General features: G+C 39.5%; 1 protein-coding gene across 3 annotated transcripts in view; it reads right to left on the bottom strand.

The window, feature by feature from the left end:
* The window catches only part of BNIP2 (BCL2 interacting protein 2), a 61,100-nt gene that overhangs the window by 18,565 nt on the left and 27,516 nt on the right, over nt 1-15,019 (bottom strand). For 2 of the 3 annotated variants that reach the window (XM_083183753.1, XM_083183754.1), the window contains exons 3-5: nt 14,029-14,096; nt 7,303-7,488; nt 2,007-2,183 (exon numbers count right to left, since the gene is read on the bottom strand). In XM_083183753.1, coding sequence (XP_083039879.1) covers nt 2,007-2,183; nt 7,303-7,488; nt 14,029-14,096 — 431 coding nt within the window. Of the gene's footprint in view, nt 1-2,006; nt 2,184-7,302; nt 7,489-12,004; nt 12,071-14,028; nt 14,097-15,019 lie in introns of all 3 variants that reach the window. The other variant, XM_083183755.1, reaches the window with a different exon arrangement.

The raw sequence follows: 15,019 nt of genomic DNA, 5'->3' as shown, positions 1-15,019 counted from the left end.
CTTTCCCCTTTAATTCCGGACACATATTAATTACACAGGTTCTGTGGCTGGCTGACTTCAAGACTCCATATCACCTGGTTTTAAACTTCCACAGAACCTGTGTAATTAATATGTGTCCGGAATTAAAGGGGAAAGGTGGTAACCCTAAGCGTACTTGCAGCTGCTGAGAACCCCAAGTGCACAATGATAAATCACTCCTTTGTCCACTAGCAATACCTATTATGAATCTCATATACCCGTCACTGCCACCATTCGTTCTGCAAAATTCTTGCACTTGAAAGTCTGTAATAGCGAATACTTCTCTGATCTCAGCAAGCTATTAAGTTTGCAAATATGCTTTATTTCCAAACTATTAATGTACAAACATTAGTGAAAACAAAATAAACTAGCATTTAGGGGGGTATTTATCAATGTATGGAGAGAAAAAAATTGTAAGATTAAAGTTCAGCCAATTAGCTTATGCGTTATATTTTACAAGCATTGCTGAAAAATGACAGTTAGAAACAGATTGTGAGAGATAATATAACAATTGTATAGCTTTGATAGATGCCACCCTAGTGCAGAATTCACCTCAATACAGAATGCATACTCATTTTTGTGATCTGAACTACAGCTGACACATTAACTAGAAACCAGTACCTCATGCATATTAGGCCATATTAACGGGAGCAGTTAAAAGTGCAAGGCATTTGATAAAGTGAAAAGTCTGTATCAGGCTGGTCTCTAACAGTCATTACTTTCTTGACCTTTCCTGAAATGGAAGCACCGAATACATGCCTGCAGGTTAACACAAGGTATAAATAGCCACAAGCTATTTGTGGATTCAAAGGCTAGTGCATTAAAACAATGTAAAACATGCTGTTGCAGGTTTACACAAGGGGCTAAGAACACTGATTCTTAACTGTGCTATAATTAAAAATCTTGCCAAGTGTACATGCTCAATGTATACACACACACACACACACACACACACACACTGTTCTAGGCTGAGCATGCAGGCCAATTTTGACTCTGTAGTCAACAACCTGCATGAAGAGCAGCCACTGGTGATGTCACCAAGCGATATCGGTAACTACAATGTTCAATGTGTATGCACTATACCATTCACCAGTGCCATAACCAATACTTAGATCGGCAGTGCCGCAGGTCGTCTAGTGTGTATGGGGCTTAAGTCTTCAGTCAAATCACATTTACATGCATACAAAATTTGCTTAAAGCTAATTGGACAAAAATAAAATTAATATAAAAAAACTTTGGAAAACAGTATTCGATACGTTAATCAGATTTATTAAAAGTCCACTATAAACTATATTAGTAAGAACAATCTAGCATGTCAAATCAATGCTTGGATTCATCTAGTCCTACAAAAAAATGGAAAGGTTAGCTTCTGACCACAGACTACAAGTATTGATTAAGCTACATCTAGCCTTGCAGATTATTTATCCGTGAGTGCCGCCGCCTACAATCTATATATTGTTGAACACTGGGACGGCACCCAGAGCTGATGGCATAGGAGGAGTGAGTGCCGAAGCTGATCATTTCTATATATATCTTTGAAGTAAACATTATAATAACAAATAACTTGAGAGTTTTATTAAAACAATCAATCTCCAAATATATAGCTGTGGCACTGAAACAAAGTAAGTGACAGCAGCCCTTACATCAAATAGAATACAGATCTTTTATTAGAGCCTGGAAATGCTTAATGCCCTGTACATGCGGAGCGATGGGAGCAGTGTTCTGAGTCATCTAGTTAAGGACAGATTGCTCAGCACAAAGTGCTGCACCAGCGCTGTGTGCTGAGCGATCGGTCACTGACAATGTTCTCAATTGAGAGAACACTGGCGATGACTCGTTTTATACTGCATGCAATATAAATATAGTGATGCATGGCACTGTGCATCGCTGTCGAAATAAACAAGGAGCAATCTGTGCTTCATTTGGGGTTGTAATCGCCCCGTGTGTATGGACCATTAGACACTATAAGGGTAAAATATCCTCATCACCTCCATGGCTGATCACTTTCTTATATGGCTCAATAGCAGACATGTCAACCCTGTGATCTTGCTCCCCGATCCTGAACAAGCGCCAGCGTCTGCTCTCTTCCTTTTCCTCAGCAGCTGTGTACTCTGGGATTGATCCTTTGGGTAGTACTTCAGTAGTTTTTGGTTTTGGGAGGTCATCTGTCAAAATGTAAATAAAATGAATGCACATCTAATAAACAGTTTTTTTAACATCTAACTTAGTTAACCACTTTCTTTGGGCTGGGAGCAACACATTGTACATTTTGCAAAGAAACAAAATCAAATTATCATCAGTAGAAGTTTAGCTGTGGAGATCACACAAGTGTATAAATTAGAAATAACAGACATTGCAAAACATTTCCTCCGCAAAGTACTCTGCCAATACATTGATTTGGGAGACAAAAGATATGTAAAACAGGCTTCTAACTGATCACAACTGAGCATTTAACGAATGGATGAAAAGGATTTCTCCTTTTTGCATTTTAACTTGTTTACCAGAGTGCAGTGCAAAAATCAGAATTATAGTCATGGGAAAATGATTATCGCAGTCTGTCTCATCTATTTAGATAATGCCCAGCTGTACTAATTCAATCAACGAACTAAACTGAATTGGTTTAGTTATGTGCAATTCTCGGATGCATTTTAAACTATTTTTTTGTTCAAAATGCATCACTTGTAGTTCAAATCTCAGAGTGTTTCCTTTGGCTTGCAATGTGCCCTCCGCATAGTACATATCGCAAGCCTAAAAAGTATGTGCATACAGTACTTCTTGTACTAGATTGCATCTCATCTAGTTCAAATCGCACGCTGTTATAGCTTATCGCATGTGATTTAAACTAGATGCGATCTAGTACAAAACGCACCTAGCACATTACACAGTGAACGGGCACCTTAAGACTGAGAAGGTCATCAATCCTTGATGATCTGAAGCTCAAGCACAATTGGTTATGAGGAAGACAATGATACAAACCTCACAAGCAAGTCCAAGGTATGGGCACCTTTAGACTAGGCACACTCAGGTTTCATTATTGACAGTTGAATTTAAACATCACTAATACCCCTTTTCAACTTATAAAAAAATAACCTGAGTTATTACTTGGTCCACCTGGGTTGTGACTCCGTGTAATGCCCTTGAAAAATAACTTGGGTTGAGTAACTTCGTAATAGGACTCTGGTAGCTACCAGGTTAAACCTGGGTAATGGTGGAGTGTAAACCATTTGACCTAGGTTTCACACCGGGGTCATGTTTAAAAGGTGCCGATTGGCTGTTTAAGCAGAGGTTCGCCTCGAGTGAGTGTCTGAGTGACATACAGGGCAGACAAAGGTTCAGTGTGAATGAGTCCAAAGTGCAGTGTAAATGGGCTCTGAACCTGGGTTGGAACAGTGTCCAGAAAAAAGGGCCGGACATAGGTTTTTGGTGGAAAAGTGGTATACTGTACAATAGAACTGTTACAGCAATGTGAAATTGGCTACTTGGCCTCAACAAGTAGCGTAGTATGCCACAGTCAAATTTCCAGAGTTAAAAAAATATATATTGAAAAATTCCTGTCTGGAAAGGGTTACAAATATATTTGGTATGCTATGGGACACCTGCAAACCACAGTGAGCTATTATTTCCAAATAAAGAAACTGTGGCAAAGCTTCCAAAGAGTGGCTACCCTCCCAAGATTCGGTACTTGTTTCCTAACACGGCACCTGCGATTTTATTTGTATCCATCGGGTCCTTTTCATTGTATACCCACCCTTATGGGTATTTTACATGACAAATGCCCCCCCCATTGTTAACACCACCCCACGATGAACGCCAACCCGAAGCGTGGCGAGAGGCGGCGGTACGTGTCCTCCGACCTTTTCATACCCCCACTATCCGCGTCGGCGTGGAGTTGATTTTATATAGTGTGGCGAGCGCAGCGAGTCACCGAGCCCGAAGCGTGGCGAGCGCAGCGAGCCCCGCCAAGGGGACGCGCATTACTTCACAGGTATTACGCGTCCGCTCGCCACACTATATAAAATCAACTCCACGCCGACGTGGATAGTGGGGGGATGAAAATGTCGGAGGGCGCGTACCGCAGCCGCTCGCCACGCTTCGGGTTGGCGTTCATCGTGGGGTGGCGTTAACAATGGGGGGGCATTTGTCATGTAATATACCCATAAGGGTGGGTATACAATGAAAAAAATTTTCATTGTCGGGGAAAAGGCTAAAAATATCCCTAAAATCGCGTTGGTCGCGTCCATCATAGATTCCTCTAAGAATGCATAAACGACTCACTAGGAAGTCACAAAAGAAACCAGAAAGAATACTTAGGAACTGCAGGCCTCGCTGTCCTCAGTTAATGTCAGTATTCATAAATAGACAATACGAAGACTGGGCAAAAATGGTATCCATGGGAGAGATGTAAAGCGTAAATCAGTAAACAAGAGGAACAGAATGGCATGTCTCACATTTGGCAAAAACACACTGACAACCCCCAAACCTGTAGGGTTAAAATTCGAGCAACTGAGGAGTTGCAACTGGTGTAAAGCGGACACAGAGGGTGAGATTCAATAGGATGAGAGATTCAGAAAATGAGAGATTTGGTAAGAAATCTCCAGTTTTTTTAAAGCGGAAATCATTTACACTGCAAAACCAATTTGATTTTGAAGTGTAAATGATTGCAGCTTTAATAAAACTGGAGAATTCTCACCAAATCTCTCACTTTCTGAAACTCTCATCCTATTAAATCTCACCCAGAATTCCTCAATAATATCATACTACAAACAGTCAAAACACTGTAATGGTAGTGTGTTGGTATGGGGAATTTTGTTGCTTCAGGACCAGGGCAACTCGCCATAATAGATGGAATCACAAATTCTGCATTCTCTCACAAAAGTAATGGTGCCCACACACGGTGCGATTCTTGGATGCGTTCTTAACCGTTTAGTCAAAATGCATTGCTTGTAGTTCAAATAGCACAGTGTTACTTTAGGCTTGTGCTGCAAGCCGAGAAAGTATGTGTAGGCAGAACTTTTTGTACTAGATCAAATCGCACACTATTGTATCGTATTTAATGCTATTTGAACTAGATAAATTCTAGTTCAAAACGCACCTACTGTAGCACATATCGCACCATGTATAGCTTAAACACAATTGGTTTTGGAGCAAGACAATGATACAAAAAAACTCACAAGCAAGTCCAAATCTGAATGGCTCAAAAGAAACAAAATTGATGCTTGAGACTGGCCTAGTAAAAGCCTGACTTGAAGCCAATCGAGATGCTGTGACAGAACCTTATACAGGTAGTACATGCCCGAAACCCTCCAGTGTGGTGGAATTAAAGCAATTCTGCAAAGAGGAGGCCACAAATCATCTATCATCATGTGAAGACCTCTTTAGTTACTAGAAGGTGTTTGTTGTGCCACCTTTAGCAGAAACCACACTAACCAGTTATTAGATACAAGGGTCAATTCATTTTTATAGATGTTGGATAAAATGATCAATTAAAAAACAATTTTGTATTTATACCGAAGAGAAATCTGGATTAACATAGCCCGCGTATGGGTGCTGCGACCATGTTGACCAGAGATCTGTGAACTTATCTGGGATACTATGGGTTAACAGGTGTCAATTTACAGCGCAAGAAAAGGGTGCTCTAATTCAGTAGCCCCGAGTGTTGAAGCCAGAGGCTGCCGCCCTTTTTCACCAGCCCTAAAATTATCACTGCTAATTGAATTACTCACTATAGTATCTACAAGAAAGTATTTTATGAAATATTACACAGTCTATAGGATGTCTCCCAAATTCATGTATCAGGATTCTCAATGTTCCGATGCAGATCACAATGTACTGTTTCAGATGTGTATTAGTAGCCGATTCTGATTGCTCCCCGAGTGCTTTCACAAAGAGTGGTCACCTATATAGCGGATAGCCAGTGTAACGATTGGATGCTAAAGCAGAACGAGATATTCTAAATGGTGCTGTGCGGCAGGCAAGCAGACAATCAGATAGGAATTAACACGTGGACATGCACCAAATCAGACATGAATATTTACATTGACCAAGCAAAAAGGTACAGAGTATTTTGCTGATTAAGCTGGTAATTACTTTAGGTTTTCACAATTTCTTTAAACCAAGAAGTAGGGGGCCTTACCACAAAGGAATGAGGAAATGACCTACTGTTAGTTGCCTGTTTCCAAGGCTTAGCTGTTAAAGGAAACTATCCTCCACGGGCAATGGAAACAGCAGCATAGAAAATAAAACAGAAATAGACAGGATCCCTTTACAGTGTCTTTAATGAAATGCCTGTTCAACTGCTTCATTAGCGCACAGACCTGGGATGCAGGCGTGCAGCTATAAAACATTTTAACAGCGCAATGATCAGAAAATATCCTGAGCATTTGAAATAATCATAACCTAAAACAAAAAAACACATTAAAAAGTAGCAGTTTATATTTATAAATAACCGTTTTGCATAAGCATTTTTATCTTGTTTGAAACGGCTTGTACCATGTCATATCATATCTCTCCTTAAGACAAGTAAAAATGAATGTATACCAAAATCCACATATTTTACAGCTCAATTATACCTTTATCCATACTTGTCTACTCTCCTAGGTCCTGTGGGAGACACATAGTTTTTCAGGTTAACACGCGGCACCCGCGGAAGAGTGGGAAACCATTCCACTCACTTCTTACTAAAGGGAGGTGGGGATTAGTAACGCGTTTCTATGGAAACATATAATTTTGGCCACATCCTTATGGAAATTTTTGCTTAGCAGGATATATTCACAATGTAGGGGGTGGGGCCTGGATAGTAGTGCCATTAGGCCCCACCCCCTCATGGTACACTTCCCAGAGTGGAATAAGCTAGAGTTGGGAAGAAGCCTTCATTAGATTTTCCTCCTAACGTCCCCTAATTCCTTGCCATCCTCACTGTAATTAGCTGAAGAATATAAATTAAAATAATTATAATTGCTGATGGAATGGTTTAGCAGCAGAATAATAATGTTCTCTATATAGCGCTGAAGACACTTATAGTAATTGTAGTAGCTGGAGTCTGTCTGGCAGTTTGGAAACAAACACCTGCAGTTTACTACTCACAACATAACATTCACACTTGGTTAACCTGAACTATAATATATTTTCACTGTAATCTCTTCAATCAGGGACTGATACACTTTAATAAGAAATGGCATTGGTAAAAGCAAACACAGTATTCAGCTGTACTTAATTATGTACAAAGATGAACCACTTAAGACTTATATTTAAAAAAGAGATATAACAAAGAAATGGAAATCTTACCTTCCCATTCAAATTCGTTGCTGTTTTCAGATGGAGTATCTATATCATCCAAGTCCAAATCCCCACTTTCATCTAGGTCTTCAGAGTGGATGGAACCATCACTGCGATCCAGTGTTAAGCTTAGGTTGGGAGCCATGAGTTTCCTCTTTGCCTTTTTACTACCATTTATTTCAACTGGACTAGGAACTGAAGGAAGAGGGAAAATCGGTGCACTGTTATACGTCACAACTGAATCATTCGCACAGAAATTACAGCACCATGGTATTTATGGAAAAAAAAATACAGGCTTTTCAAGTACAAAACAACATTTATTTAGCAGATTACAGCATTCCACGTGGTATCCCATGGATTTTCTGCACAATGTGAATACAAGTGTAAAAAAAAAAAAAAGTGACAGGAGCAAATTAATTTAACAAATCCTAGTGTAAAACAAAGCAACGAGGAACCTATAGTAAAGTGCTGGTAACATTTGTGTTCCCAACATGCAGTGTGCTGGCCAGTGTAGTGAAACACCACTTTAGAACGGGCATGTCAAACTCCGATTACAATAATAATGCCAATGATTGCATGTAAAATATGAATAGTGCAGTTTGATATATTTCCAATCCCAATTTTAAGAATAGCCCCCAGAAATTATTAACAAAACAGCTGACAATAAGGCAGTATTAACCACACCAAGAGATACAGGGTCACCTTTAATCGATTATTATAGGCTTGGTCAAAGCAGGGGTAAAACTAGCTGGATGATAAATTGGTCTGCAATAATCCAGTTTGACATGCTCGTATTAGTTTTTTTGCATGTTTAGTCCCTATAATTGCTCTACCAGAAAAACACATGAATCATAATGCAAACACAAATTGTATTCTCTCACAAGAACATTACAAAAAAGTGTGGAAAAAAAAATATACATTTCTTCCCAATTATGCTCCGAGCGAACACTGAATGGGTATGCATTGCTTACTGGTGTGGCAGGAACTGGAAGACTCACATAATGTGCAGAATGACTAAACAAGAAATGAGTGTGGTTAACCCTGCCCTAGATTAATCAAAGAGTGGCATATCTACAAAGGCTATGTGAATTAATGCGCTAATATTATATTAATCTAAGCTGCTACTGTTCTAAAACATGGCTATTCCAGCAGTGTGCACCCTCATCATTTTCAAATGGAAAGAATGAAACTTTTAAAATGCACCCTACCCTTTTTGTGTGTGGCACTCTGCGTCCTTACGCTGCCCCATACTGCGCTCACATCCCGCTGAGAACTTTAGTGTGCGCTATCATGTGTAATGGGTATTACAGTGTGTGCCCTAATGTGTCATTGTCAGAGGACAGAATGTGTTATGGGCATAGAAGCATGGGCATGGGCATATGGGGTGTAATCCTAGTGCAGTGTGCACATTTTTATAGATCCTTATTTTGTTTTTTTGTTTCTAATGTTAATTTCTAATCTAAAATGTGCCCTGTCCTAAAAAAATCCTAGAGAACACTAATATCTATGGATAGATAAACTTTTTGATAGACTATTAGTTCAATTAACAAATAATATACTGTGAGTGCATTCATGGATGTTTACAGCCGATATGTTTGTGAACTACGTCCACCCACCACATATATATATATCATATCGGTCCTGCTGCACATGCAGATATGTCACTTGCCTGTGTATATAATATGCCACTTAAGATGTCACAAGTGGGTGGGCATATTAAAATGGTCTGCCGGTCAAATATATCAGGGTACATTTACTAAATCTTCTAAAAATTAAAAGTGGGGATGTTGCCTATAGCAACTAATCAGGTTCTGTCCATCATTTTGTATGATGAAATAGAGACATTATAGACAGGATCTGATTTGTTGCTATGGACAACATCACCTCTTTATTTTTAGAAGCTTTAGTAAATGTATCCAATTGGGTGAATGATTGGTAAGTGTGTATGCACAAGATCTTTTGTGCATAATCCTTACCAATTGAAGTCTGTAGATTGACTGGAGGGCCAATTCCTGGGTTTAAGAAGAGGTCTATCTCACTCTCCGCGCTGCCCAGTTAAAAGATGCAGGCCAAGTATTTCTCTACAGTACAAAGCATGGGCGATAGGGGTGTGACCATAGACCAGGTGGGTTAAAACTGAAATCTAAATTGCAGTGTAAAAATAAAGCAGCCAGTATTTACCCTGCACAGAAACAAAACAGTTCTCCCAAATCTAATGGCCCCATACACTAGTCCAATACTAGTACATGTCGGACCCAATTTCTCCTGAGCTACCCTGGCAGCTACCCGGGAGAGCTCATTCACGATTTTGCACTTAATGTGCCATTTTTGACAAGGAATAAAATCACATATACATTTCCGGGGAGCTGCCGTGCAGGAGAGTAATTTAAAGAAATCTTGGCAGTCCGACTCCGTAGTGTTCGGGAAGCCTGTGGCGGGAGAATTGAAAAATGTTTTTTGTTTTTTCAAAAGATAGGCCGGCCGCTGATTGGCTGTCACTGTCCTATGTGCTTCAGGTTGGCAATAGGGTATTAGATACATTTGTATTGCACATAGTCTTATTCATACAGTTGCTTATTCATACAGTTGCTCTTTTTTTTTTCAGTGAGCTAAATTAATTTAAATTATGGATGGAAATCTAGTCAGTCCACAATGATAGAAACGGAGGGAAAATGGTCTGATCCATGATAGCTTTTACCTACATCGAAAAATATTTTTCTTTTACAGTCTCTGTCAAACAGTACTAATGAATCTATTATACTGGTTTCACATTGCAAACCTGCTTTCAACCCGTTTTTGTAAATGTGTCTTAAAACGTGTCAAAAGCCAGTTAAACCCCCTTCATATTGCATGTTGTAAACCGTATATTGCAGTTTCAATACCATTTTTATACCTTTCAGATTCAACCCGTTTCACCCATAGAAAGCCATACAATGTAATTTTAAATGTTTATTTCCTGCTTGTGGGCGGGGATCATGCAGGGAGATAACCTATCACCCTTGTGTGGTTATCATTTGTAGCAAATACTGATTCTGAGCTGTTCAGACTGCAGGGAAAACGGCTCAGAAACGTGTAGGATCCTGCTTTTAACACGTTTCAAAATACTGGTATTCTGTAACCGGTAAATTGACAATGGAGCTTTCACACTGCAGCTGTTACCTTTTTAAAAATGGTAAAAAAAAACATCAATATACCGTGTTAAAGCTGCAATGTGAAAGGGGTATACCGGTGTCAAGATGGCAGGAGAAGCAGCAGAACAGAACTTGTGGCTAGCTGAATTTGGTCCTAATATGAAAGGGCAAACTTAAGAATGCAAATTTTAATTCACCTGTTTTTCTTTGTTTTTGCAGATGGAGATGAGTTGGCACATCTTTGAAAGCAACTAGCATCATCTCCTAGAAATTATGCTTAGCATGTCAGAGTTTCTTTTATCAACCAGAAGGAAACAGATTTAAGGCCCATACACACTGGGAAATTTTGAGCTCAAAGCCGCTCAGTTTTGTCGTTTGAGCCGCTTTCAGCTCAAAAGCCGCCCAGTGTGTACGGGCCAGCTATCAGCGATGAGCCCTGATGCGTGCTCCCGCATTATCTCCGATGAGCGACGGGGTGAACAGATTTCCATAGCATCCTGCTATGTGGAAAGTTGTACACCCCCAGGAAAATCATTTTGACGGTGAAAAATCGCTCAGGGTGTATGGACAGTAAGAGTTCTACCAGAAGTTTTAGATACTCTGCAAATCAGCAAACAGAGAAGGTGACATGAAGTGCAGATGTTCTGGCCTCCATGAATGCCTTTTTAATAACCGAGACCATTATAAAAATAGCAAATATGACCCTGGACTTATTATTTGCACTTAAGAGCTTTTGGTTTTTAAATTAAAATTCTAAATCAATGTATATGAGGTTTTCTCTTTAAGAAGTTGGTAAATGGGTTTACATCACTACTTGCTTTGGTTTATTTTAAGCCAGGTTATATTCAACTTAAACTTTATTGTAATACACTATGGATGTGATCAGCTTAAACATGTAATTTTTTTAGATTTTAATTTACTTTCATAAAACCTGTTCAAGTTCGTGTGGCACAAACAGGATTAAACAACTGGCAAACGGAAGTGCTATATACAGAGAAATGCAATGGTCAGCATTTACATGTGACACTCTGCTTGAGTGTCACATATCAATACTACACATTACAGGACAGTGATGTTTCACATTGGCAAACATAAGCGGCTAACTCATTTCTGTTATAACATGATATCCACCTGTGAGCTTTAGTCTACGGTGTAAGGAAATTAAAAAACAAAAAATAAAACAGCACTACATTTATTTGCAGTAAAAGGTACTTTTCACTGAAATGCATGGAGGCCAAAAAGTGAAAGTTTACTCTGCAAAACATTTGCATGCTTCCATGTCTTCCAACTAACATGCTTCCATGTCTTCCAACTAACATGCTTCCATGTCTCAGAGTTAAAAATCGGTGTACTGTATATGTGTTGTCAGAAACACGCCTCACGCTGTACACTGCTCTGAATAGGGAGATGAAGCATGTTAGTGAAACTGTGCAGATAAAGTGTTTTTTTTATCATAAACTGTACTGCAGGGAAGGGACTTGGGTGTGCAGACAAAAGGAGGAACCACAGATGGTTAATACAGCAGGCATACACAGGCAGACTGAACAACATGCCGATATAGCTAGAAGGTAGATACTTGCGCGAGTTATGAGATGCTGAATAAGGGGTATAATAAACTGACTGATCCAAAACTGGAAATGGCCAAGCTAAAGCAGACAGAGGGAGTACACAAACAGGAGGACACAAAACAAGAGGAAGAATATTTATAGCAAGTATTCAATCATTTGTAATAACCATATGTGCATAGTAATGGTGACTGAACCACTATTTTACTGAGAAACTTTAGTCATAAACATAAGAACAAGGTATAATTCACCTGAACAGATTTTTTATAAGGGATTTCTGAGTAATGAGACAAGGATGTCCTGAGTCATCCCTTAGCAATACAGCGTCACTGCAGCTGTGGTTAGGCTGCAAGCCCCCACATGCTGGTCACTCAGCGAGATTACAAAAACAAACACAGTACATTGTTAGATAATGAGGCACATAATATAACTCCTCTACTGATGGCAAAGAGGTTTTTTTAGGCCCATAAAGACCATGTAAAATTTCTATTTACAGTGAAGATTTTATGAGATTTAGACCCAAATGAGTTTGGCTAGCATGATACAGGTTTCAAATTAATTAAAAAGTGGATTAGGCATCCCAGCTGTTGTGTAGACATAATGGTCAGCCAGATTATCTGTAATTCCATGTGCATATGGTCTTCTGCACATGGCCTAAAGTCACCCACCCCTGTTTAGCAAATACGGCTGCAAAAGAATGTACATGCTTAGACCAACTAACACTAAAATGTATGCAGCGTTATTTCCAGAGTGATTAGTAAGCGTCATGATTTTCTTAGGAGTTCTATGAACAATACTGGTAGTGTGTGTGTTACAGCCGCTGACCTCACCCATATGTGCTGTCTGAACATCTCTTCACAAAGCCAGAGACATTAATATACATTTGACCCTTTGTTTCTGCTACTAACAGCCTCCATTGGGATCCACGGGGACCCCTCTGACATTCGGCACCGAAAACCCCCCCCACAAAAAACACTTGTGTCGACCTTGCAACTGTCAACCACGTTGCCATTGATCCTTCACTTGCGTTGATCTAGCGCCACTGTCTATCTGGGCGCTGTCGACCAAGGGGTCTATCTAGATGCATTTGACCACTAGTGGTCGACCTAAGCATGTTTTTTTTTTTTTTACTGACTGTCTTTGATCGGATTCTTGCTTACAATCCCCAATCCTCAATGACACAGATGCATGCACATTACAATAGTCGCTCAATAACACAAAATTCACTTTGCAAACACTTTGTATCAAAGTCGGAGTCTGGTCCCTTGTCGTGCTGAAACAGTTATGGGCCTTCTCCAAACTGTTGCCACATAGTTGGAAAGCGCACAATTCATTAGAATGTCATTGTATGATGCATCATTAAGATTGCCACTGGAAAGAAGGGCTACAGGTCAAACCATGAAATGTAACCTCAGGCCGTTACTTCTCCCACACAAACTTTGCAGAACACATTTGGGAAAGGAAGTCTTCTAGCAAATGTGACATACAAGATGATAATGAGGCATTATTAGTCACTCCAGAATTTTTTTTACCACTCAATGCATAAAGGCATTGCTGACCAAACACTAGTATGAGAATCTGTCAGGAAGATGATTGCGCCAGACAGGGTGGTGGTCTCCTAGGGGGAAATTTACTAGAATGGGTGTTCTTTTCATATGGGATGTTGCTATGGACAACCAATCAGAATCTACGTATTTATTTAGCCTTCTAGAAGATAATAAATGGTATCCGATTGGTTGCCCATAGCAACATCCCATCCGAAATAGAACTCCCATCTTAGTAAATCCCCCCCCAGTAGTTAGATTTTTTTAACCCTACGAAAAACCCTTTATGAAATGTATATTTCTACCAACCCCTTACATTAAAATCATCGCTAACCTACTTCAAACTTATCAGTAAATACAACCAAATAAAATACATTTTCACATTCTAAAAAAAAAATTGTTTATATCATATTTTTCTAAAATGTTGATTTCCTTTATTAGTAATAAGTCAGTGTTAAAGGATTCATGTTTAATTTAGGTCAGTGCTCTCGTTACCTGGTCTGCCCTCTCCGTCAGTTCCAGATAAGTAATCCCCCTCAATGTGGTCATCTTCGGGAAGTGGCCTGTTTAAAAAAAGGAGCCCAGTTTATGTAAATATAGTTATACAACATGGTTAATAGCAGAATCTGTGTACATATTTATTTTCTGGCGTTTGATACGTTTAAGGACAAATTAATTTTTTTTGGGGGGAAAATTATATGGAGTTTATGAACGGTAATTTGTTTAATGTTTGGGCTTTTACATAAGGGAAAGCAAGCCCCTGCAATCACATGAAATCTTTTGTCCTCACAAAATCATGGTTCTTGCAGAAAATTTTGAGAATAAAAAATAAAAGAATGAAATAAATCTTAAGGAAAGATGGGTAAATTAGAAGGATAACCTACAGTGTAAACTTTGTAGTACGCCCACCATGGCTCCCACACCCATTCAGCATTCAGATGCTGCAACCATAACTTTTTGTGTAATCTATTTTAGGTGTGAACTAACCCAATGTAGTGCAACCAAGATGGCTGTCTTACCTTTCATGAGAGAAATATTATTTACAGTTTCTTATATAGCGCACACCTATTCCGCAGCGCTTTACAGAATATTTGAACATTCACATCAGTCCCAGTGGAGCTTACAACCTATATTCCCCACCACATGTACACACACACACAGACATTCTAGGGTTAATTTTTGTTAGGCGCCAATTAACCTACCAGTATATTTTGGATTGGAAACCGGAGCACCCAGAGTAAACCCACTCAAGCACAGGGAGAATATACAAACTCTGCACAGTTAGGGCCATGGTGGGAATCGATCCCATGACCTCAGTGCTGTGAGGCAGTAATGCTAACCATTACACCATCTGTATGGCCATGGAGCTACCCAACCATATGTCGGCTTTGAGAGAAGATCGACACAAGCTTAAGGTCGACACTCAAAAGGTCAACACAACCTGACGGTATTTTGACAGTTGGTCAAAGGTTGTTGGTATAATGAC

Source organism: Crinia signifera, chromosome 4 (genome assembly GCF_055691185.1).
Source record: "Crinia signifera chromosome 4, ASM5569118v1, whole genome shotgun sequence".
Taxonomy (NCBI): Eukaryota; Metazoa; Chordata; class Amphibia; order Anura; family Myobatrachidae; genus Crinia; species Crinia signifera.
Note: the sequence above shows the minus strand (reverse complement) of the source record. Positions and strands in the feature narration are given on the sequence as shown.